Consider the following 24,836-nt stretch of genomic DNA (forward strand, 5'->3'; position numbering starts at 1 on the left):
AAAGTGTAGGTGTGATTATCCTAATTGACACTTTGAATAAAATGAGCCTTGAAAATATTAAATTTCAAGTTGTTTTAGGATTTTAACAGATTAGTCTGCCTCTGATACTGGCTTTTTTTTCACAGGATCCTATCTCCACACAAAAAAATAAAACTCCAAACACAAATCCTAAATAGTTTCTCTTAATAAAGGGGTGGAGCAACATAACACAATATCCTTGAATTGAGGGAAATACCCTATTTCAAATGTTCACCCCTTAAAATTTGTAAAGACAACCTTAAAAGATCACATAAAGAAAATGGATTTTATGCATGAGTAATTTATTACTGTTCATTTTTCTTCAGTAAAAAAAAAAAGAAAATTATCCATAGAGACACAGATGTAGAGAACAAACGTATGGACACCAAGGGAGGAAAGCAGTGGGTGGGGGAGCAGTGGTGGTGGTGGGATGAATTGGGAGATTGGGATTGACATATATACACTAATATGTATAAAATAGATAACTAATAAGAACCTGCTGTATAAAAAAATAAATAAAATAAAATTCAAAAAAAATTATCTAATCTACAAAGAACTGCTTCAAAAGAGAGTGGGCTACAGAAAGAAGTTAGAACTTGCCAGACATAAGATTTCATAAGTAGCAGCTATTAGCTGGAAATATGCAACTTGGTAAAGAAAGGGCTGAGGAACTGTGTGTGTGTGCTCTTTGTTTGTTTTAATGGGATAGCTCTTGGATGAGGTTTTTCTCCAAGTTGACTTGTCAAGGATTAAAAGACCAGTATATGGGTTGTATTTTCCTCCCCCTGCCCAAAAAAGCTTTGGTAAAGTCAACTTGGGTAACTGAGCTTCCTTGCATACACATCCCTTTCATGTTGTATTTTTTTTAAAACTTCCTAACTTAAAAAGGAAAAAGTTGTTCTTAAATTCTTAGACTGCTGAAGGCAGGCACTTTATCTCTGGCTCAGACTACTCTCTGCTGTTTCTATTAAATTCAGAGATTTATAGCCATCCTAATTTGTTCACTGTCACAAAGGAGAAGCCAATAATCAAGACACCTGGCTGTCACATACTACCTCGACTCTTGGGATTTAGGGGGCTTTGAGACAGCCTGGGAGAGGTGGGAAAGATCTACAGGAAATCTAAGGGTTAAAAAAAGCTAATCTAATGACACGCTGAAGCAGAAAAATAGGAGCTGTTGATGTCCTATTCCCAAGATGATATCTACAACATAATAAGTTTTCTTTCTACTTATCATGTAGAAAAAGTCTGACTTTCAAAGGCTTAAAAAGAACTTTAGAAGTACATTCCAAAGTCAGAGTCTCCATTACTATTTCTGTCAGGTTCAAATTCAAAACACTCAAGTAGATTCAGTTACATGAAATGGCAAAAAGAAAGTTAAAAACAAATAGGTAACATAAAACCAGAGTTTATAAGAGTAGTGATTTTATTTCTTTCTTTAAGAAAATGCTTCTTTAAATAATCTTAAATTATACTAAAAGAAAATGAGGAAACAGAAGAATGCAGGAAACAAAGTCTGGTCCATTGCAAAGTGACGTTTTAATGTAATTAAAGATTGCATAGTTGAATTGTGAATGAGACAAAATAAGTCACATTCCCAAAAATATAATGACCTAGAAATATATCACTTTAAAAACTGAAGAACCAAAACACAATAGAAATCAACATATAGCAAATCAAGAAACCAAAAATTAGATCACCTTTTAAAAGTTTAGGTTTCTTCATGAAAGCTCTAGTAAAGATCTCTAGAGAAATCCTCAACCTTATGAGGCATGAAAAGCATAAGAGTATATTAAAATAAATGAATAATAACATTTGCAACAAAAGCCATGAGTTCTGGTTCTTAGTATTACTCTAGTTATGTCTCTAGACAATGTACAGCCTGGAAGATGTTAAATTTTATTTCAAATTGGACTTATTAAAATAAAATGATAAAAATATTTTAAAGGTTATTCCACTTGAAAATATTTCATTACCACTATTTCAATTAACCTTTAATTAAAAAAAATTAACTCCTATCTTTTCCTACTCATAATATATAACAAAGCACTAATGGTTAATCTATAATATATAGGTTTTATTGGGATTTTTGATAACATATCAAAAAGTACATGAAAATTCATATATACTCAAATTCACCATGTATACAAATACTCAAACTATTATATTATTGTTGCAATTTAAAAATTAGACGAAGACTACCTACAGAGGAAAAAAATACTTGCTTGTAATTTGAAAATTAAAGTGCTTTATTTATACTATTTTATTTTAAAAACATAATTTCCATAAGAGCAGTTTCTGATTCTTTTTTCTATGGGAAAACACAAATATTTTACAACTGATGAAGGGATAAAATTTATAACTTAGCTCACAGTTCTTTGAAATGGAATTTGAAAAAGGACTTCACAAATCCCCTTATCCTTTACCATTCTTAGCAAATTTCATATATTGCATATAAAATATCATCAAGTAATTCCTATACTGACTAAAACTGGCATTTCAGCAAACATTCAAACATATTTTTAAGATCGTTATGGTTTTGCCAATAACTTTAAATAGATGATAATACTTTACCTCAAAAACATCAATTGAGATTCCAGGATTTTACTCTTTTCCTCATAAGTAAGTTTTAGTCTCTCCTTTAGAAAAGAAAAAAAAAAAGTATATTTCTCCATGCCCTGTGTTTTATAAGCAAATTTTAATTATTAATATTAAATTCATTTCTTTTTACCCAAGAGGAAAATCATTGTGTCCCCTCTGGAATCACTTTCCCTAGTCCACCCCAAATACTCTTATTTTTATTGAGCGGAAGCCTGCAGAGAATTACTGAGTCATAAAATGGTGATTACTAACAAAATTGTTTTTTCAAAATTGCATACATCAGTTCTTATTTTTAAAAAAGTGTGACTCTAGGCAAAACCAATTATAACCTGTAAGGTCCATGAAGACAAGAATCAAATCTTCCTGGAATCTCCCATTGTGACTGCTGCATAGCTGACATACCAAAAAATATGTGCCGGATGAATGATAAAAAGGATACTATAAATCACAGGACGACAGACCAAAGTGATATACAATCTACAAGCCTCTGCTGATATCCAGTTTTTCTTTAATTCAACATATATTTATTGGGTTTCTACGACGAAGACACCACTAACCTCCAGGAGATTTAAGAAGGAACAGAAAGACAGATGAACAATTACAACTATTTATAATTTACTCTAATGAAAATACAGAAGGTAAAATGAAATCAGAAAGGCAGGAACTTGTAATTCAGCTGAAGAGAAGTACAGAAGCCTTCATTGGAGGAGATGCAAAGATTGAAGGATGATTTCCAATAGAGCAAAAGGCACAGAAGCTGGAGAAGGCATGCTATATATTTGGCCAATCAGTATCACTAGAATGTAGAATGCTAGGTGGAAGAGTAGATAGAGATGCGCTGATTAGGTAAGGTGGTCAGTGAGAAGAATAAAAATATGAAGACTTTTATTTAGTCTATACAACTAAATAAAAGTCTCTATGTAGTTGATGTATTAGATGGACACTGAAATCTTTTTATCAGTATTGAATCTTAAATTACTCTGAAGCATGGAAAAAGGGGATCATCACAAATGAAGACATTGCAAATAAACATCAATAGGTGAGAGATAAATGCATGAACAAGAGAAATCAAGCAACAAAGATAGAAAAGATTTAGTACAAAGCAGTATAAAAGTAAAATTGACAGAATTTTTTTCTCTGTAGTGTTAAATTTTATTTATTTATTTTTCTATAAATTTATTTATTTTATTTATTTATTTTTGGCTGCATTGGGTCTTTGTTGCTGCGTGCGGGCTTTCTCTAGTTGTGGTGAGCGGGGGCTACTCTTCATTGAGGTGCGCAGGCTTCTCACTGTGGTGGCTTCTCTTGTTGTGGAGCATGGGCTCTAGGCACGCGGGCTCAGTAGTTATGGTTCACAGGCTCTAGAGCGCATGTTCAGTAATTGTGGTGCACAGGCTTAGTTGCTCCGCGGCATATGGGATCTTCCCCAAACAGGGCTTGAACCCATGTCCCATGCATTGGCAGGCGGATTCTTAACCATTGCACTACCAGGGAAGTCTTAGTGTTAAATTTTATTTTGTTTTATTTATTTTTTTATTAAAGTATAGTTGATTTACAATATTGTATATGTTTCAGGTCCACAGCCAAGTGATTTAATTATATACATTTTTTCAGATTACATTCCATTATAGGTTATTATGAGATATTGAATATAATTCCCTGTGCTATACAGTAAATCCTTCTTGCCTATTTATTTTACGCATACGAGTTTGCATCTGTTAATCCCATACTCCTAATTTGTCTCTCCTTCCCTCCCTCGGTAACCATAAGTTTGTTTTCTATGTCTGTGAGTCTATTTCTGTTTTGTATATAGATTCATTTGTATTATTTTTTAGATTTCACATATAAGTGATATGATATAGTGTTTGTATTTGTCTGTCTGACTTACTTCACTAAGTATAATATTCTCTAGGCCCATCCATGTTGCTGCAAATGCAATGTTTCATTCTTTTTATGGCAGAGTAATATTCCATTTTATATATGTATATATATATATATATATATATATAAACATATCTTCTTAAGCCAATTGTCTGTTGATGGGTACTTGTTTCCACGTCTTGGCTATTGTAAATAGTGCTGCTATGAACATTCGGGTGCATGTGTCTTCTCAAATATGAGGTTTCATTTTTTTCAGATAAATACCCAGGAGTGGGATTGCTGGATCATATGGTAGCTCTATTTTGAGTTTTTTAAGGAACCTCCATCCTGTTTCCCATAGTGGCTGCACCAGTTTACATTCCCTCCAACAGTGTATGAGGGTTCCCTTCTCTCCATACCCTCTCCAGCATTTATTATTTGTAGACGTTTTGCCTCTCACTGTTGTGGCCTCTCCTGTTGCGGAGAATAGGCTCTGGATGCACAGGCTCAGTGGCCATGGCTCACAGGCCCAGCCGCTCCACGGCATGTGGTATCTTCCCGGACCCGGGCACGAACCCATGTCCCCTGCATCGGCAGGCGGACTCTCAACCACTGCACCACCAGGGAAGCCCCTATTTGTAGACTTTTTGATGATGGCTATTCTGACCAGTGTGAGGTGATAACTCATGGTGGTTTTGATTTGTATTTCTCTAACAATCTCTTTTCATGTGCCTGTTGGTTATCTGTATGTCTTCTTTGGGAAAATGTCTATTTAGGTCGTCTGCCCATTTTTTTTATTGGGTTGTTTGTTTTTTTGATATTGAGTTACATTACCTGTTTGTATTTTTGGATATTAACCCCTTGTTGGTCACATCATTTGTAGATATTTTCTCCTTTTCCATAGGTTTTGTTGCTGGTTTCCTTTGCTGTGCAAAAGCTTTTAGGTCCCACTTGTTTATTTTTGCTTTCATTTTTTTTGCCTTGGGAGACTGATCTAAGAAAATATTGCTACAATTTATGTCAGAGAATGATTTGCCTATGTTCCCTTCTAGGCTTTCTATCATGTCATGTAAAGTTGACAGAATTTCATGATTGAATAGATGTGGGGGAGAAAAAGACATTAAAAATAACCCTGGGTTGCTGAATTGAGCAACCAGGTGAAAGCTGATGCTAAAGATTTTTCCAGACTGAGAAAAGGAGGTAAATAGAACCATTAAAATGTTCAACTAATTCAAAAGAAGGCAGAAAAAAAAGGTGAAGAAATAGTAGGTGGGAAAAAAAAGACACAGCGAGATAGTGGATTTAAACCCAATTATATAAATAATCACATTTAAAGGAAAGATATTGTCAGATTGGATAAAAAAAAGCAAAACTCAACTATATGCTGTCCACAAGAAACCCATATTAAATATGAAAATACAACTATGTTAAAAGTAAAAGAATAGGGAAAAAATACCGTGCTAACACTACTTTCAAAATAAAGTAGGAATCAGTCAAAATACAAAAAACCATGTGCTTTTCTCTATACCAGCATTGAGGAGTTATAAAATGAAAAATTTTAAATATGTATGTTGTTTATGATAATATCATAACTAGTCTAGAAATTAATTCTAAAGAAAGATGTGTAAGACCTTTACTCAGAAATTATAAAAGATTATTGACAAAAATTAAAGATGACCTAAATAGAGTGATACATGATTTTAATATTTCACAATATATTACTATAAAGATATCAATTTCTCCCCCCAAAAAATGACCTATACCTTAAAATGTAATCTCAATCAAAACCACTTAATGGCTTTTTGAAACTTGACAAATTAACTCTAAAATGTACTTGTAAATGCAAAAGGCAAGAAACAGTCAGGACATTCTTCAGGTCAATGAACAATGTTGGAAGACTTGGTCTACCAGATGCAGGGTTATAAGAGTCAAGACAGAATAGTAGTAGCACAAAGAAGTAGTAGCACAGACACCAAGGAAATAAAACACAAAGCCCAGAAACAGACTCACACATATACACACACCTGATTTATAACAAATGTGGCAGGCGAATGATTGTCTTTTCAACAGTGGTGCTGTGATATATAAATAACCCTATGGAAGAAGTAACCCCCTACACTTCACATCAGATACAAAAATAAATTCCATGTACACTGTAGTTCTAAATGTAAAAAGCAAGATTCTAAAGTTTCTGAAAGATAATATAGGAGAATATCTTCATGACTTGGGGGTAGGGAAACACTTTTTATATAGGACACAAAAGGCACTAAAAAAATAAAGGGAAAACACTGATAAGTTGGACCACATTAAAATTAAGAAATTCTAATCAAGAAAGAGAAAACGAAAACTCTCAAGAGAGTTCCAAGGCAAGCCATAAAAGTAAGAAAATATGTTTTAACAGATATAACTAACAAAGGGCTTGTATCCATAATATATTAAGAACTTCAAAAAAACATTGTCAGATAATTCAAAACAATAAGTAGGATATTAGAACAGGCATCTCACAAAAGAGCACATCAAATGGCCAATAAATATATGAGAAGATATTCAATCACATGAGTAATCAGAGAAATGAAAATGAAAATCACAATGAGATGGCACTACAAGCCCATCAGAAAAACAGAATATCAAGTGTTGGCAAGGATACAGGGCAATGGTATCACTCATATGCTGCTGACAGAAGTGTAAACTGGTAAAAACCACCTTGGAAAAGTTTGCCCTTATCTCTCAAATCGAACATATATATACACTACGACCAACAGTGCCACACCAAGGTACATACCCAACGTAAATGTATACAATGCACACCAATAGAATAAAAGAATATTCATAGCAAAAATATTCACAATAGCCCCAAACTGAAAAAATATAAATGTCTTTCAACAATAGAATGGATACATAGATTGTGTTATAGTCATACAGTAGACCCATCAATGAAAATAAACAAACTTCTAACACATGCAACTACATGTATGAATCTATCAAATATAATGTTGAACAAAAAAGTCTAGACAAAAAAGAATATGTACTATGTGATTCAATTTATGTAATGTTTTAAAAGGCAGGCAGAAATCAATTCGAGTGTTTGGGGATCATGCTTAGAGATCAATTTTCATAAAAGTCAAGATAGTGATTAGCTTTAAGAGAATGAAGGGGCAGTGACTGGGAGAGGGCATGAACAGGGCTTCTGGGACATGGTAATGTTAGACACCTTACAGGTGACAATTATATGCTTGTTGATTTGGAGATATATCATTAAGTACATTTTTGTTTTGCATACTTTTCTGAATTTATGTTAAATTGTTTCATTAGAGGGCTTCCCTGGTGGTTCAGTGGTTGACAGTCCGCCTGCCAATGCAGGGGACATGGGTTCGTGCCCCGGTCTGGGAAGATACCACATGCCGCGGAGCGGCTGGGCCTGTGAACCATGGCCGCTGAGCCTGCGCATCCGGAGCCTGTGCTCCGCAACAGGAGAGGCCCGCGTAACGCAAAAAAAAAAAAAAAAAAAAAAAAAAAAAAAATTGTTTCATTAGAAAAATCAAAGGATGGTATGATCAACTAATGTACATATTACAGAATGCTGCTCCAAGGTTCAGGAAGATGAGGACTGATATGTGGAGGTTATTAATGACCTTGAAAAGAAACATTTTAGGGGAATATAGGTGGGGAGAAGCTCAAATAAAGTATGTTGAAGAGAGAATGGCAGGTGAAGAACAGAGGCATGAGTATAGACAACTGTTTGGAAAGACGTTGGTATGAAGGGGAGCAACTGGGTGATAGTTCAAAGGAAATGTAGGACGAAGAGAATATATTTTGTGTTTGTTTGCTTTGTAGATGGGAGCTAGTAAAGCACATATTTGGCTGAAAATAAACCAGTCATGAGGGATAAAAGATACAAGAACAAGAGGAGGTAAGTGTAAGAGTGAAATCCTTGAAAAAAGTGAGAAAGATTTGGAATACAAAGCACACAAATGCACACAGATGTGACCTTTGACACACACAGGATAAAAAAAAGGAACCTATAATAGTTATAAATAGAACAATAAGAGAAGACATAAGAGGGAAAATAATTCTAATGTGGGAAAAGGAGGAATGGAAGCATGTAATCAGGGAAGGTAGAATGGGAGGGGACACTTGAACTAAGTTTGGCAGGCTGGAAACATTTCAATATGTAGAGGATAAGAAGGAAACATTTTAGGTAGGGATGATTGCATAAACCAAAGTCAATTCTTCAAAGAGAAATGGAATTGGGAAATAAGTTTATGAAGTAGCAAGTAGTGAGTGGTCTGCATGCTTATAGCCAATACTTGTGAACGTGACAGAAGAGTGAGAAGTGAGTCTGGAAATGTAGTTTTAAGTAAATTGTAGATGGCTTGGGAGATTGGTCTTAATCCTATGGGTATTAAGTAGATATTATAGTTTATTCAGCTGGAAAAAAACATATAATTTAGTCTTTCAGATTTTTTTTTTTAAAGAAAGGAACTCTTTCCTAAATAGTAGAATAAAGCTTGGATTAGGGAATGAGAAAGAGCAGGGAGATTTGGGCCAGAAAGAGCCTTTAGAAAACTAACAACACCTGTAGATGATAATGACAGCAGAACTGTGATTCCCTCTATATTCCCTAGAACATTCCATTTTTGGTGTTGTTTTTACCCAGATCAGAGGATTTAAAAGTATCATTTGATCTTAAAATAGAATTATTTTAGATTCTTTGGGAAATTAGGACATTCAAAAGCATCTGTGTATAGGGGGAATTTAGAAAGCCACAAACAAGCCCAGGGAAAATGCATGCTCAGGAAAGTCCTAAGAAGACCTGAAGCTTTCACTCAGGCTTATCTCTAGGCTCAGAGCAAGCCTAGCTGAATGGTGAAGACCAGCACAGCCAAACTGCAAAGACTTGGAGAGTTGGTTCTTCTATTTTGGGAGGCTTTTTGGTGTTTTTCTTGTTGTTGTTTGTTTCAGCTCCTGGCAAAGAAATCTGTCAAACATCAGCTGACTATGAGCTAATGAAACAGAGACCTCAATGATCACACGTGACAAGGAATAGTTTCTACAGAAATAGTTTGGAAAACTCTTAAAACAAAAGGACTACTACAGCCTTCAACAATAAAAAAGACAACAAACCTTAAAAAAATGGGATATCTGATTTCCAGAGTTACCACAGTATAACACTTCAATGCTCAATTTTCAACAACAAAAAAAATCACCAGGCATACAAAGAAAGAGGAAAACATGGCTCACTCAATGAAATAGAATAAATTTACAGGAACCATGCTTATGAAACTATAGACATCAGACTTACTAGACCAAAACTTTAAAACAACTGTCTTAAATATGCTCAAAATGCTAAGAGAAAACATGGACAAAGAACTAAAGGAAGTCAGGAAAACAAATTATAAAAGGGAACCAAACTAATTCTGGAGATGAAAACAACTAAAACTAAAATGAAAAATTCACTAAAGAGATTTTAGGGAAGATATGGGCAGCAGAACAAAGAATCAGTAAATCTGAAGATAGGAAAATTGAAATTATTGAGTCTGAGAAGCAGACAGAAAAAAGAATGGAGAATTACCAAATGATCCAACAATTCCATTTCTGAGTATATACCCAAATGCCTTGAAAGTAGGGCCTCAAACAGATACTTGTGCATCAATGTTCATAGCAGCCTTATTCACAATAGCCAATAGGCTGAAACCCCCCCAAATCCATTAACAAATGAATGGATAAACAAAGTGTGGTATATATGTACAATGGAATATTATTCACCCTTAAAAAGAAATGAGGGGCTTCCCTGGTGGCGCAGTGGTTGAGAATCTGCCTGCCAATGCAGGGGACACGGGTTTGGGCCCTGGTCTGGAAGGATCCCACATGCCGCGGAGTGACTGGGCCCGTGAGCCACAACTACTGAGCCTGCACATCTGGAGCTTGTGCTCCGCAACAAGAGAGGCCACGACAGTGAGGGGCCCGTGCACCGCGATGAAGAGTGGCCCCCACTCGCTGCAACTAGAGAAAGCCCTCACGCAGAAACGAAGACTCAACACAGCCAAAAATAAATAAATAAAATTTTTAAAAAAAGGAATAAAATTATGATACATGTTACAACATGGATGAAACTTGAAAACTCTATGCTAAATGAGACAAGCCAGATTAAAGGAGAAATATTATTTGATTCCACTTACGTGAAGTACCTAGAATAGGCAAACTCAAAGACAGAAAGTAGAAGAGGTTACCTAGGGTTGCAAGGAGAAGCGAATGGGAGTTGCTGTTTAATGGGTAGAGTTTTTGTTTGGGATAATGAAAAAGTTCTGGAAATGAATAGTGTTGATGTTGCACAACACTGTGAATGTACTTAGTGTAAATAAATTATACACTTAAATTTTTAAATGGTTAAAATAGCAAATTTTGTGTTATATATATTTACCACAATAAAAAAGTACCCAAAAAAGTAGATGCCTAAGAGAAAAGTACCCAAATACTCACCAGTTCTAGTTTCCATTTTTCAGCTTCACTAGTAGATGCAGCTTTGATAATATCTGCATTGCCATGGGAAAATGATCTCTTGGCAGCTTCATCCACCCTAGAATCTTCACCTGTTGTAATCCAAGAATTCTGTATATTTCCCTAAAATAAAATGTGAAAGTACTTGCATTCAACCTTTAACTTTAAATCAATATACATACTTTACAAATGGAATACTGATTATTATCTGTGATGAAAGGAATAAGAAAAAGAGCAGATGCTTCTAAATACAAATCAAGAATTATTTTACATTTTCAAGCTATTAGGGTCATATTCCAAATAAGTGTTACAAAGTCACACTCCTATCGGTACAGGCAATAATGTAAATGAGCAAAGAGGGCTAGATATCAGTATATTGAACAAATGAACTTATCTCTTACTTCTTTGAAGACATATACTCTTGAAACACATAAACCTCTCTTGGTTTGTTTTTCATTTTCCACATTTCATAAAGGCATGACTACTACTACTAATAATACATATGATGTTTATATTTACTATGTGCCAGACACCGTTTTATGTCTTCCACATATATTAACACATTTAAGCATTACAACAATCCTATGAGAGAATTTTCACTGTTATCTCCATTTTATAGATGGGGAAACTGAGTCACACAGAGTAACTGCTAAAAGTCACAGAGGTAGAAAGCGGCTAATAGGTGGCAGAGCTAGGATCTGAATCCTGGCATTCTAGCTCCAAAGTCCTAAACCACTATGCTCTTCTGCCTTTTCAGAAAATTATTTCTCTTCAATAAGAAAAACAGTGCATGGTGATAAATAGAACTGACATGCAGCCTGAACGTCAAGGACTCAGAAAGTAATGGTTGGGACCATGACAGAGCAACCAAAGGAAGTAGTCACTACTCAGTTTCAGTCAATTGCTACCATGTGGGAATACCAACTCACATTACCAAAATATCTTTTGATTTTTAAAAAGATGAGGCAGATATCTGGCTCTTCAACTGAAACAGTGTTAAATATTGAGTCAGTTTTTCAAACAAACAAAACATGCCTACAGACTGAATTTGGTGAACCCACTGTCAGCTTGCGAACTTTGGCATTCTTTCAACATTCAATGAAATAAGCAGCCCAAAGAACTGGGTGATTTATGTGTGAATCAAGAACTAAAATACTTATATTAATTTATTCAACAAGTAATTATTGAACTCCTGCTAAGGGCCAAGGGACACAGTAGTATTAATAAGAGAGGACATGTCCCCAAACACAGAAGTATACTGCAGTGTCATATGTTAGAATGTAGTAAACTGCATTCATCCAAAGTAGTATTCTGAGATTCTATTCCATATTCTTTGGGAAGTTCAGTTTAATGCAAACATCTGTGTAGTACCTGCTATGTTCAGGCACTGTGCTAAAAGCTTGGGGAGGGGGGTAAAAATGAGCAAGACCAATATTATCCTCAAGGAGTTTACAGACTAATGAAGAAGAGAAACACCCAAGCAGATAATTTCAATTTAACAAGGCAAGTGCTAGGCCAGAGGTATGCATGGGGGACTACACCAGAACAGAAGAGGGATACTAAGAGCAACTGGAGATTCAAGGAAAGTTTTCTGGAGAAGTTTTGACACTGGTATGATATCTGAAGGGTGAAAAAGAGTAAGCTAGATGGGAAGGGCATGCCAAGAAGAGAGAACATCATGAGAAAACTCACAGAGGCGTGAAACAGCATAGTGCCTGCCAGAGACCTGTAGGCAATTCAGCATTACTAAAGGTTGAAGCACAAGGCAATGAATGTCAGAAGATGAAGCTCTAACTGTTCACAACAGCCAAAATATGGAAACAACCTAAATGTCCATCGACAGATGAATGGATAAAGATGATGTTGTACATATATACAATGGAATACTACTCAGCCATAAAAAAGAATGAAATAATGCCATTTGCAGCAACATGGATGCAACTAGAGACTATCATACTAAGTAAAGTAAGTCAGAAAGAGAAAGACAAATACCATATGATATCACTTATATGTGGAATCTAAAATATGGCACAAGTGAACCTATCTACAAAACAGAAACAGACTCACAGACATAGAGAACAGACTTGTGGTTACCAAGGGGGAGGAGGGAGGGAGAGGGAGGGACTGGGACTCTGGGGTTGGTAGACGCAAATTATTACATTTAGAATAGATAAATAACAAGGTCCTAATGTATAGCACAGGGAACTATATTCAATATCCTGTGATAAACCATAATGAAAAAGAATATAAAAAAAGAATGTCTGTATGTGTATAACTGAGTCACTTTGTGTACAGCAGAGTTTGGCACAGCATTGTAAATCAACTATACTTCAATAAAAATATTAAAAAACAAAAAAAGGAAGAAGCTAGAGAGTTAAATAAGGGTCTGAAAGGTAAAGCGTGCAATGTTAATAAGCTTGAACTTGATTCTGTAGGTAGGGAAAAAAATCACCCAAGATGTGATTGCATTCAAAATAGTCTTGCAGAGCAATGAAGGAAGGTGGTACTAATTTCCTATGGAGAAATTGGAGACAGTATGTAGACTATAGATCACTGACTTCTGATATAAAATATTGTTATTCTTTGGAAAGAAGTGCTAATCTAATTGACACTTTGTTCTTTCACAGATAGCTTTTAAAAAACTCGAATGATATTTGACCAAGATTTCAAAAATCAAATTACATTTACATCCCTGAAGATCACTGAAAACCTTTGATTTCTTAACTGAGGGGAGGGGTTGGAATGGACGGGGATGAGAAGAGACATGGAAAGAAATGGCTCAGAAATTTTCTACTTTAAAAAAAATCTCCTAGATCTTTGATTGACCACACATGCCAAATTTTCTAATAAAAAGCATATTTTAATATAATTTTTTGAACTCTCAAGAAAAGCCCCTTAAGAAGGAAAAATGATGAAAAATGAAGATGGAAATGAAATACTCTTTGAATGGTTTTAGTTTTTTAGAAATAATCTGCTTGCTTCTTCAACTGCTAGGTCATAAACTAGGCTAAAAGCTCAAAGTCATGTAGGCTGCCATCCAAGTCCCAGTCCATGTCAAACGAAGATGGTTTGGTTCAATATTGACAAGCTATTCCTAATCTAGGCAGAAAGGCAGTGTAATTCGAGGCCAGGTAGATGGATTTGTGGAGTCAGATAGTCCTTTGTTTGAGTCCCAGCTTTGTGACATTAGACCAGTCGCTTTGGTTACTTAACTGCTGTGTACCTTAATTTAATCACCTGAAAATAGATAGAACAACACCTGCCTTGTGTGGCTATCATAAAATGGAAATAATATAATGTAAAGAAAGTACTTGATACAGTACCTGGCATATCACAGCCATGTAGTCATCAATAAATACTAATGATTACTATATAACTATCTCAATTGTTTTTCCAAAGAAAGCATTAAGAAACTTTGAAAATATATATTCAAATCTGCCAACAGCTTTGGCAAGATTTACCATGAACACGGTAATAGGCTCATTAAAAAGAGTGCAGAAAAAAAAGAAGATAATATCTCTTGATCTGTTTATATTCAAGATATTCTAAATAGTTTCATTTACCTCAAAACTCTCAATACAACACCATGCATAGGTTGCTGAAATGCCTCAATTCACCTACACAAGTAAAAAGTGGGGGCAACAATTCTGTAACAACAAAATAACACAGAAGACTAACATTAAAATAGATATCAAGGTCACCTGACACATCTGCAACAACCGTTTCAATATTAGCACTATGTTTTAGCTCATGTGAATGTTTAAACAAAAACCTCTCTACAACTTTATCCTTTCTATAATCTGTATATCTGTAGTTTTCTTTAGCAAGTTTCCTTTGTTCACATGGCAAAGCATGTGAGCGTTTACCATCATTTCCTTCCCCTTTTGCATTACTCACTTCTCTTGCCCTCTGATTCACTTGTCTGCCTAATTTCCTTTCTTATTTCACTTCCCCATCTTCCACTTCTTTCCATTGTATAAATATTGAAGACTATGAATAACTGAGTCACTGTTCGCTGCATATTTGGAGGAAAAGCAAAAGAATATATTTATTTTAAAAATGAACTTACTTCTAAGTACTTTCTATAAGGCTATATCATTTTCAAATTGACACCAAAATAATAAGAAACTAAGATGAAATTTTTAAGTACTAATATTACTAACATAATAATATAAGCTGTGATTAACTACATCCCATAGCAAAAGAGTAAAAAACATTTTTAAGGCAAAAGTATCTCTGATAATTCATAAAAAGATATTAAGCTTAAACTTTATTTAAATATCATCATAAAAATTTTATGTCACAGAATTATAAAGATCATCTAATTCTCTGTTCCTCAAAATGTGCTCCACTGATACTAGACTCACTTTGGCAGCTTGCTAATAATTCATATTTTTAACTCAAAGACTTAGCCCAGACCAACTGAATCAGACTCTCAGGGAATGAAGCCCAGGATCTGCACTGTCAGCAAATATCCCAAGTGACTGTCATTCACATTAAAGATTAAGAACTGCTAATATTGGTGAATTTCTCAAAAGCCAATAAATAAACAGAGGACTCATGAGGTTTCATGCTTGAAAGTCCCATAAAATTACTTGTTCAACACCCAGCTTGTTAGGGACAATGGGAAGATTAACATTTTGAATCTTGGACCCTCAGGTCAGTGTTCTTCCTGCTACACCATGCTAACTAGACTTATTGGAATTGAAAGTTCAAAGAAAATTTAGAGAAATACAACAGAAATCTAAGCTACAGTTCTGAACAGTTGCTGGATTTAACCAAGTCCTTCCTATATTACATACTCCCTGCTTTCAGACCTGCTCTTTCCATATGGAAAAAACATAAATGGTATGCTCAGAAAGGAAACTGAAGTGGATATTAGGCATCACTACATCATTTCATTTGAGGATTCATTCCACCAATAAATTAAAATGGTGAATTTTAATTTTTGAGGCCCCAAGTGAATACCAGCATAGCACTTCTGCCGAACTGCCAGAAAAAAAAATCTATGCAGTTAAGAAGGCAGGGGGAAAGGGTAGGAGGCAACATTCAAACTATGTATTTTAGTTTAATCATTTAAATAAATGCTCACAGATGCATCCAGAAGTGTTTGTTCCCTCATTGCTTCCTCTTGCCTTTGAGATTTCAGCTCTTGTTGGAGCCTTTCATTTTCAAGCACAATTACTTGTACCCTATTTTTCATTCCAGAGAGTTCCTCCTATAAAAACCAGAAACAAAAACCAAATACATTAAGCATTTTTTTCTTTTATTTTAAGAAATGCCACTTGTGGACTGCATACATTAAGCAATTTTAAGTAGTGCTTTTTTTGTTGATTACTAGATGATCCAATATGATATAAAGCATGGAAGACTGATGCTGTCTACCCCTTTTCAGAAATATTATAATTACATCTAGACAAGGAAAGGAACTCAAGCATTAGTTAACAAAGAGAAGGCTAGGGGAAGATAGTAGAGGACCTGCTAATGGCCATATCACAGGACTGTGTGGTTTCTGACAATTTTTTGCAGGCTTACAGAAGTGCTTTAATTAAAAGGTTTATCTAAAAGACTTTTAAGAATGAGGTAGACTGCTGAAAAATAAGGTAAGATTATTATTCTTGATCAAATGCCAATAAATGTTGAAAATTGACAGAGGACTACATAGATAATAGAGGACACTGAGATAGAAAGGCAAGGAAAGTTACAATGAATATCTATGAACTGCTAGCCAGATGGAAGGAAATTATGAGTGAAATTGTTTGGTGGAGAGCTCTTAAAGAGTGTTTCCTTGGCCGTGCAGGGCATAATATAAAGAATTACCAGTATATAGCAATTAGAAAAGCTATCAAGTTACATCTCACCCTAAAAAAATGTGAAAAATATTGATATATTGATGGTACAATACTTAACTTAATCTTCATTACCAATATAATTGTGCAATCATTTTTTATTATACTGGTTGTGCAAAAAACTATTGTACAATATATGAAAATTCCATTCAACTATTTTATTCAGAAAAAAAGTCAAAGCTGTAATTGAAAACTGTAATTAAACAAACATTGCATACTTCCCGTTGTTGGTCTGACATATAAGCAGCTTGGAAGACATCACTCCCATCTTCACAATAAGAAAAAAAGCTGAACAAACTGAAAAATCAACGACTCTTCTTAGATCCATCAGAGAATTAAGGTCACAGGGAAAACTATTATCCCTCAAAATGGAAAGACAGACAGGCACTCCTGAGAACCACAATCTACGAGAGCAGAAACTTCTGGGGGAACCAGTGCCAGGGTAGAAAAATATATCAATAAAGTAATTGATGAAATGCTGGAAGCTTAGTGTAGACCAGTTTGAGTTAAAAACTCCAGGAGGACCCAGTCTCTGGGGGGAAGGTGTCTCCTACACTTTTATATGACACTACCAGGTTCTTACAGCAAAGACTAGAGAAAATCCCCCTCCTGCTTCCTTCAGTAGGAGAAGAAAAGTAACCAAAAAGCATTCTGTTCTTTTTAACCAGGCCTGCCTCAAGAGAAACTATCTTACCAGAGCCTAAAAACCATTTTTTTTTTCAGAAACTAAGTGACCTGGGGGAAGGGAAAAAAACCAACTCCAGCTTCCTAGCCTTGCCATCTCACTTAAGGGGAGGGGGAGACTGAGAAACACTTGTGAAGGACATAGCCAAGGGGCACAGGGTCACTAAAAGACTGAGACCTAATCATAGGACTACAAAATGCTCCCCATACTCCCATACCCTACCACCACATCAAAAGGGCTCTTATATCATAACAAGGGAATACACTAAAATAACTGCACATCTCAGAATGTATTTAAGAAGAATTCTCAAGGGAAGCCCAAAGACAACAGCGGAGACAAAAACCAGGACACTAGAGGAAATTTTAGCCTCTAACACCTATACTAACAGCAAACAGTAAACACAGTCTAACTCCTACAACAAACAAAAAACCTCACACTAAATGCATATTTCCCTCAGTTCCTTTTACTCAGTACATCATGTCCAACATTCAACAAAAAATTAGAAGGCATACTAAAAGACTTAAAACACAGATGCAAGAGGCTAAGCAAGCATAGAACCAGTCTTGGATATAGCAGAGATGTTGGAATTACCAGATGGAGAGTTTAAAATAATTATGATTAACATGCTAAAGGGTCAAATGGAAAAAGTTGTCTGCATGCAAGAACAGATGGGTAATGGAAACTAAGAAAAAAATCAAAATGCTGGAAATCAAAAACACTGCAGTAGAAATGAAGATTGCCTTTGATGGGCTCATTAATAGACAGGACACAACCTTTCTTTTTTTCCCCCTATTTTTTTGGTCATGCCACATGGCATGAAGGATCTTAGTTCCCCAACCAGGGATCGAACTTGCACCCCGTGCAGTGGAAGCATGGAGTCTTAATCACTGGACCACCAGGGAAGTCCCTAGACTAGACACAACCAAGGAAAGAATCAGTGAGCTTGAAGAACTGTCAACAGAAACTTCTCAAACTGAAATGAAAAGAAGAAAAAGAATGAAAAAGACAGAAGAGAATATCCAAGAATTGTGGAACAATAAAAAAGGAAAAGAAATATGTGAAGCAATAATTACTGAGAATTTCCCAAAATTAATTATAAGCACCAAACCACAGATCCAAGAAACTCAGAGAACACTGAGCAAGATAAAACTAAAAAATCCACACCCAGGAACAGCATATTCAAACTGCAGAAAATCAAAGACAAAGAAAAATTCTTTAAAGAAGTCAGAGAAAAAAATAGCCTTACCTATCAAGAAGCAATGATGAGAATTATATCAGCTACTCTTCAGAAACTATGCAAGCATGGATAGAGTGCAATGGAATATTTAAAGTTTTGAAAGATAAAAACCCAACCAACCTAGAATTCTGTATTCAGTGATACCAACCTTCAAAAGTGAGGGAAAAATAAAGACTTTCTCAGATAACCAAAAATTAGGAAATTTGTCTCTGGTAGACCTGCCTTGCAAGAAATGTTACAAGAAGTTCTTCAGAAAGTAGGAAATTTATTTAGGTTATAAACTCAGATCTACATAAGGAAAGAAAGAGCATTTGAGAAGGTATATATGGAGATAAAGTAAAATATTTTATTTTTCTTAATGTTAATTCATCTAACAGGTAACAGTTTGTTCAGTATCATATTAGCAATAGTGTATGTAGTGATCATAGCTTATGGATAATTGAAATGAATGACAGCAGTGCATAAGGGTCAGGAGGGAGGAACTGGGAACCCTGTTATAAGGAACTTTCCCAACCCCTGAAGTGCTCATTGAAAGTAGACTTAGAGTAGTGGTAAATGTAACTGCAAACTCAAGGACAACCACTTAAAAAAGTTAAAAAAAAAAAAAGAAGTTCAACTGATATGCTAAGAGAGGAGAAAAATGCAATCATATAACATGGTCACTCAAAACCAGAGATGGCAGAAAAAACAAGTGGAGGACAAAAAAAAGAAAGAAAGAACAAGGGCAATGAATAGAAAACAGTAACAAATATGGTAGGTATGATAGATATCCAACTATATCAATAATCACATTAAACATCCATGATCTGACTATACCAATGAAAAGACAGACTGTCAGAAAAAATAAGACCCAAATACATGTTGTCTACAAGATGCCTGCTTTAAATCTAAAGACACAGATACTTTAAAAGTAAAGGGATGGAGAAAGACATACTACGCTAACATAAATCAAAAGAAAGCTTGAGTAGCTGTATTAATTTCAGACAAAGCAGACTTCATACTAAGGAAAAAAATATCAGGGATAATAAAGAGGCATGACATATTGATAAACAGGTCAATTTTCCAAGAAGTCATAATAATCCTAATGTGTGTGTGCCTAACAAAAGACCATCAAAATACATAAGGCAAAAACTGATAGAACTGTAAGGAGAAACAGATGTATCTACTATTTCAGTTGGAGATTTCAATATCCCTCTATCAGTAATTGACAGATCTGGCAGACTGGCAAAATATCAGTATGGACACAGTTGAACTGAACGGCACCATTAATCAACTGGATCCAATTGACATTTATATACTACTTCATCCAACAACAACAAAATACACATTCTTCTCAAGATAACACAGAACGTTCACCAAGACATACCATATTCTGTGGCCTAAAACCATATGTTAACAAATTAAAAAGAATAGAAATCACACAAAGTGTGTTATCAGACCATAATGGAATTAAACTAGAAATCAATAACAGAAAGACAGCTGGAACACTCCTAATATATGTGGTGGTTAAACAACACTCTTCTAAATATATATGGGTCAAGAACAAAGCTCAAGAAATAAACTGAAAAAATATATATATTTTTTTTGCGGTACGCGGGCCTCTCACTGTTGTGGCCTCTCCGGTTGCGGAGCACAGGCTCCGGAGGCGCAGGCTCAGCGGCCATGGCTCACGGGCCTAGCCGCTCCGTGGCATGTGGGATCTTCCAGGACTGGGGCACGAACCCGTGTCCCCTGCATCGGCAGGCAGACTCTCAACCACTGTGCCACCAGAGAAGCCCTGAAAATATTTTGAACTCAACAGAAATGAAAATACAAATCGAAATTTGTGAGATGAAACTAAATTAGGGAAAAATATTAGAAAAGAATAAAGATTTCAAATCAATACTCTCAGGAAACTAAAACGAACAAACAAACAACAACAAAAAAAACCCAAATTAAATCCACAGTAAGCAGAAGAAAAGATAAAAAAAAAATTAGGGTAAAAATAAATGAAATTAAAAACAGGAAATCAACAGAGAAAAGCAACAAAGCCAAAAGCTTGGTCATTGAAATGATCAATGAAATTGATTAGATTCTAGCCAGGCTAACTAAGAAAAAAAGAGAGAAGACACAGATTACTAATATCAGAAACGATACCCCTACAGATCCTATGGACATTAAAAGGATAATAAAGGAATATTATGAACAACTGTATATCCATAATTTGATAACCTGGAGAAAATGAACCAACCCCTTGAAAGACACAATCTACCAAAACTCACAAAAGGAGAAACAGTTAATCTGAATAGGACTACATCTATTAAAGAAATTGAATAAATAATTAATAATCTTTCAAAACAGAAAGCACCAGGCCCAACATTGGTTCACTGGTGAATTCTGTTAAACATTTAAGGAACAAATGAGACCAATTCTGTAAAATATCTTCTATAAAATACCAGAGGAAATACTTCCTAACTTATTCTATGTAGTCAGCATTACCCTACTACCCAAACCGGGTGAAGACACTATAGGAATGAAAAACTACAGACCAAAATATCTCATGAATACAGATGCAAAAATCCTCATCAAAATATTAGTGAATCAAATCCCACAATGTACAAAAAGAATTATACAACAGGACCAAATGGAATTTAATCTACCTATGCAAGTCTGGCTCAATATTTCAAAATCAAATAACATAATTCAACAAGCTAGAAAAAAAATCATAGGATCATATCAATAGATGCAAAAACAGCAAGTAACAAAATCCAGGAGCCATTCAAGGTAAAAACTTCAGTGAACTAGGCATAAAGGAAATACATCTTCAGTTCAATAAAGAACATCTACAAATAACCCATAGCTAACATTGTACTTCACGGTGAGACAATAGATGGCTTCCTACTAAGATCAAGAATAAGACAGTAAGGTAGACAGCTAGTGGGAAGTAGCCGCATGGCACAGGGATATCGGCTCGGTGCTTTGTAACCGCCTGGAGGGGTGGGATAGGGAGGGTGGGAGGGCGGGAGACGCAAGAGGGAAGAGATATGGGAACATATGTATATGTATAACTGATTCAGTTTGTTATAAAGCAGAAACTAACACACCATTGTAAAGCAATTATACCCCAATAAAGATGTTAAAAAAAAAAAAGAATAAGACAATGATGTCACCTCTCATCATTCCTATTCAACATCATATTAGAAGTCCTAGCTAATACAATAAGGCAAGAAGAGAAAATAGAAGCTATACAAGAAGAAATTTTTTAAAAAGACAGCTGTATTTTTCACAGATGACATTATTGTCTATGAAGAAAATCTCAAAGAATCAAAAAAAAAACTGCTAAAATAAGTGATTATAGCAAGGTTGCAGATTACAACGTTAATATACAAAAGTCAATTGTTTTCTTACATATTAGTAATGAGTAATTGGTATTTGAAATTAAAATCACAATACCATTTACATTAACACGAAAAAATGAAATATTCAGGTATAAACTGCACAAAATATGTATAAGATCTATAAGAATAAAACTGCAAAACTCTGATGAAGACATCAAGGAATATCTAAATAAATGGAGAGATATTCCATGTACATGGATAGGAAGATTCAATATTGTCAAAATATCACCTCCTCCTAACTTGATAGATTTCAATACAATCTCAATCAAAATTCCAGAATGTTACTTTGTAGATATTTACAGATTGATTTTAGAATTTATATAAAGAGGCAAAAGACCCAGAACAGCCAACATGATATTGAAGGAAAAGAACGAAATTGGAAGATTGACACTACTAGACCTCAAGACTTACTATAAAGCTCCAATAATCAAGACAGTGTGGGACTTCCCTGGTGTCGCAGTGGTTAAGAATCCACCTGCCAATGAAGGGGACACGGGTTCGAGCCCTGGTCCGGGAAGATGCCACATGCCACGGAGCAACTAAGCCAGTGCACCACAACTACTCAGCCTGCACTCTAGAGCTCACGAGCCACAACTACTGAGCCTGCGTGCTACAACTACTGAAGCCTGCATGCCTAGAGCCCGTGCTCTGCAACAAGAAAAGCCACTGCAGTGAGAAGCCTGCGTACCTCAATGAAGAGTAGCCCCTGCTTGCTGCAACTAGAGAAAGCCCATGTGCAGCAAAGAAGACCCAATGCAGCCAAAAATAAATAAATGAAAAATAAATAAATTTTAAAAAAAGACAGTATGGTATTTGTGAAAGAACTGACCAATAGATCAATGAAGCAGAATGGTGAGCCCAGAAATAGACTTACACAAGTACAGTTAACTGATCTTTGACATGGAATAAGGATAATTCAATGTAGATAGTCTTTTCAAAAAATGATGCTGAAACAGATGGATATCTACATGTAAAAAAAAAATTTAAATAAATCTAGACACAGATCTTATACCCTCACAAATATTAACTCAAAATGGAGCATAGGGGCTTCCCTGGTGGCGCAGTGGTTGAGAGTCCACCTGCCGATGCGGGGGACAGGGGTTCGTGTCCCAGTCCGGGAAAATCCCACATGCCGCGGAGCGGCTGGGCCCATGAGCCATGGCCGCTGAGCCTGCACGTCTGGAGCCTGTGCTCCGCAACATGGGAGGCCACAACAGTGAGAGATCTGCGTACCACAAAAAAAAAAAAAAAAAAAAAAAAAAAAATGGAGCATAGATCTAAATGTAAAACACATAATAATCAAACAGCTAGAAGAAGAATAAGAGAAAATATTAGTGATCTTGGGTTTCGCAATATTTTTAGTTATAACACCAAAAGCACAATTGCATGGAAAAAAATTGATAAGTTGAACTTGATTAAAATTAAAAACTTCTGCTCTATGACACTGTTAAGAAAATCAAAAGACAAGCCAAAATTGAGAGAAAAGAATTGCAAAAGACATCATATGTGATAAATGACTGGTACCCAAAGTACATAAAGAACTTTTGAAACTCAACAATAAGAAAATGAACAACCCAATTTAAAAAATGGGCAAAAGACCTGAATAGATGCCTCATCAAAGAAAGTATATAAATGGAAAATAAGCATGTGAAAAAAATATTCAACACTGTATGTCACAGGGAATTGAAATTAAAACAACAAGATACCATCACATATCTTTAACACACTAGAAATCAAAACACCAAATCCTGGCAATGATGTGGAACATCAGGAACTCTTATTCTTTGCTGGCAGGAAAACAAAATGGCACAGTCACTGTGGAAGACAGTGTGGCAGCTTCTTATAAGACTAAACATACTTTTACCAGGCAATCCAGCAATTGTGCTTTGTGGTATTTACCCAAATGAGTAAAAACTTTATGTCCACACAAAACCTCTACACAAATGTTTACAGTAGCTTTATTCATAGTTGCCAAAACTTAGAAGCAAGAGAGATTTCCTTCAATGGGTGAATGGATAAACAAACTATGCTATATACGTACAATGGAATATTACTCAGTGATAAAAAGAAATGAGCTATCAAGCCATGAAAAGACATGAAGGAAACTTAAATGTATATTATGAACTCAATGAAGCCAATCTGAAAAGGCTACAAAACTGTATGATTCCAACTATATGACATTCTGGAAAAGGCAAAACTATGGAGACAGTAAAAAGATCAGTGGTTGCCAGGGGTTTAGCAGGTAGGAAGGGATAAATAAGCAGAGTGCAGATGATATTTAAGGCAGTGAAATTATTCTGTATGCTACTGTAATGGTGGGTATATGTCATTATACGTTTTTTAAAACTTATAGAATATAAAACACAAAGAGTGAACACTAATGTAAACTGAGGAATTTAGTAAATAATGTAATAATATTGGCTCATCAATTGTAACAAACAATTTTACTACACTGATGCATGATGAAAATAACAGGGGAAACTGCTGGGGAGCTATAAAGTACATGGGAACTCTATGTACTTTCCATTCAACTTTTCTGTAAACCTAAAATTGATCTAAAAAATAAAGTCAATTAATCAAATAGGCCCTTAAAAAGTACTTTCATTATCTTACTCACTTGTTAAAATGTATCATATTTATACTGCCTGACTTTTAAGGATTTTGTAATCTTCCATTTTATCAGTTCAGCATTATTTTAATTATTTCTAAGA

General features: G+C 35.2%; 1 protein-coding gene across 11 annotated transcripts in view; it reads right to left on the reverse strand.

Annotated features, from left to right (window-relative positions):
* SDCCAG8 (SHH signaling and ciliogenesis regulator SDCCAG8) overlaps positions 1-24,836 on the reverse strand; it is a 262,314-nt gene that overhangs the window by 211,490 nt on the left and 25,988 nt on the right. For all 11 annotated transcript variants that reach the window (XM_033851855.2, XM_019920402.3, XM_033851860.2 and 8 more), the window contains exons 5-7: positions 16,070-16,195; positions 10,960-11,100; positions 2,593-2,657 (exon numbers count right to left, since the gene is read on the reverse strand). In XM_033851855.2, coding sequence (XP_033707746.1) covers positions 2,593-2,657; positions 10,960-11,100; positions 16,070-16,195 — 332 coding nt within the window. The remainder of the gene's footprint in view (positions 1-2,592; positions 2,658-10,959; positions 11,101-16,069; positions 16,196-24,836) is intronic.

The sequence above is a fragment of the Tursiops truncatus genome, chromosome 1 (genome assembly GCF_011762595.2).
Source record: "Tursiops truncatus isolate mTurTru1 chromosome 1, mTurTru1.mat.Y, whole genome shotgun sequence".
Classification (NCBI taxonomy): Eukaryota; Metazoa; Chordata; class Mammalia; order Artiodactyla; family Delphinidae; genus Tursiops; species Tursiops truncatus.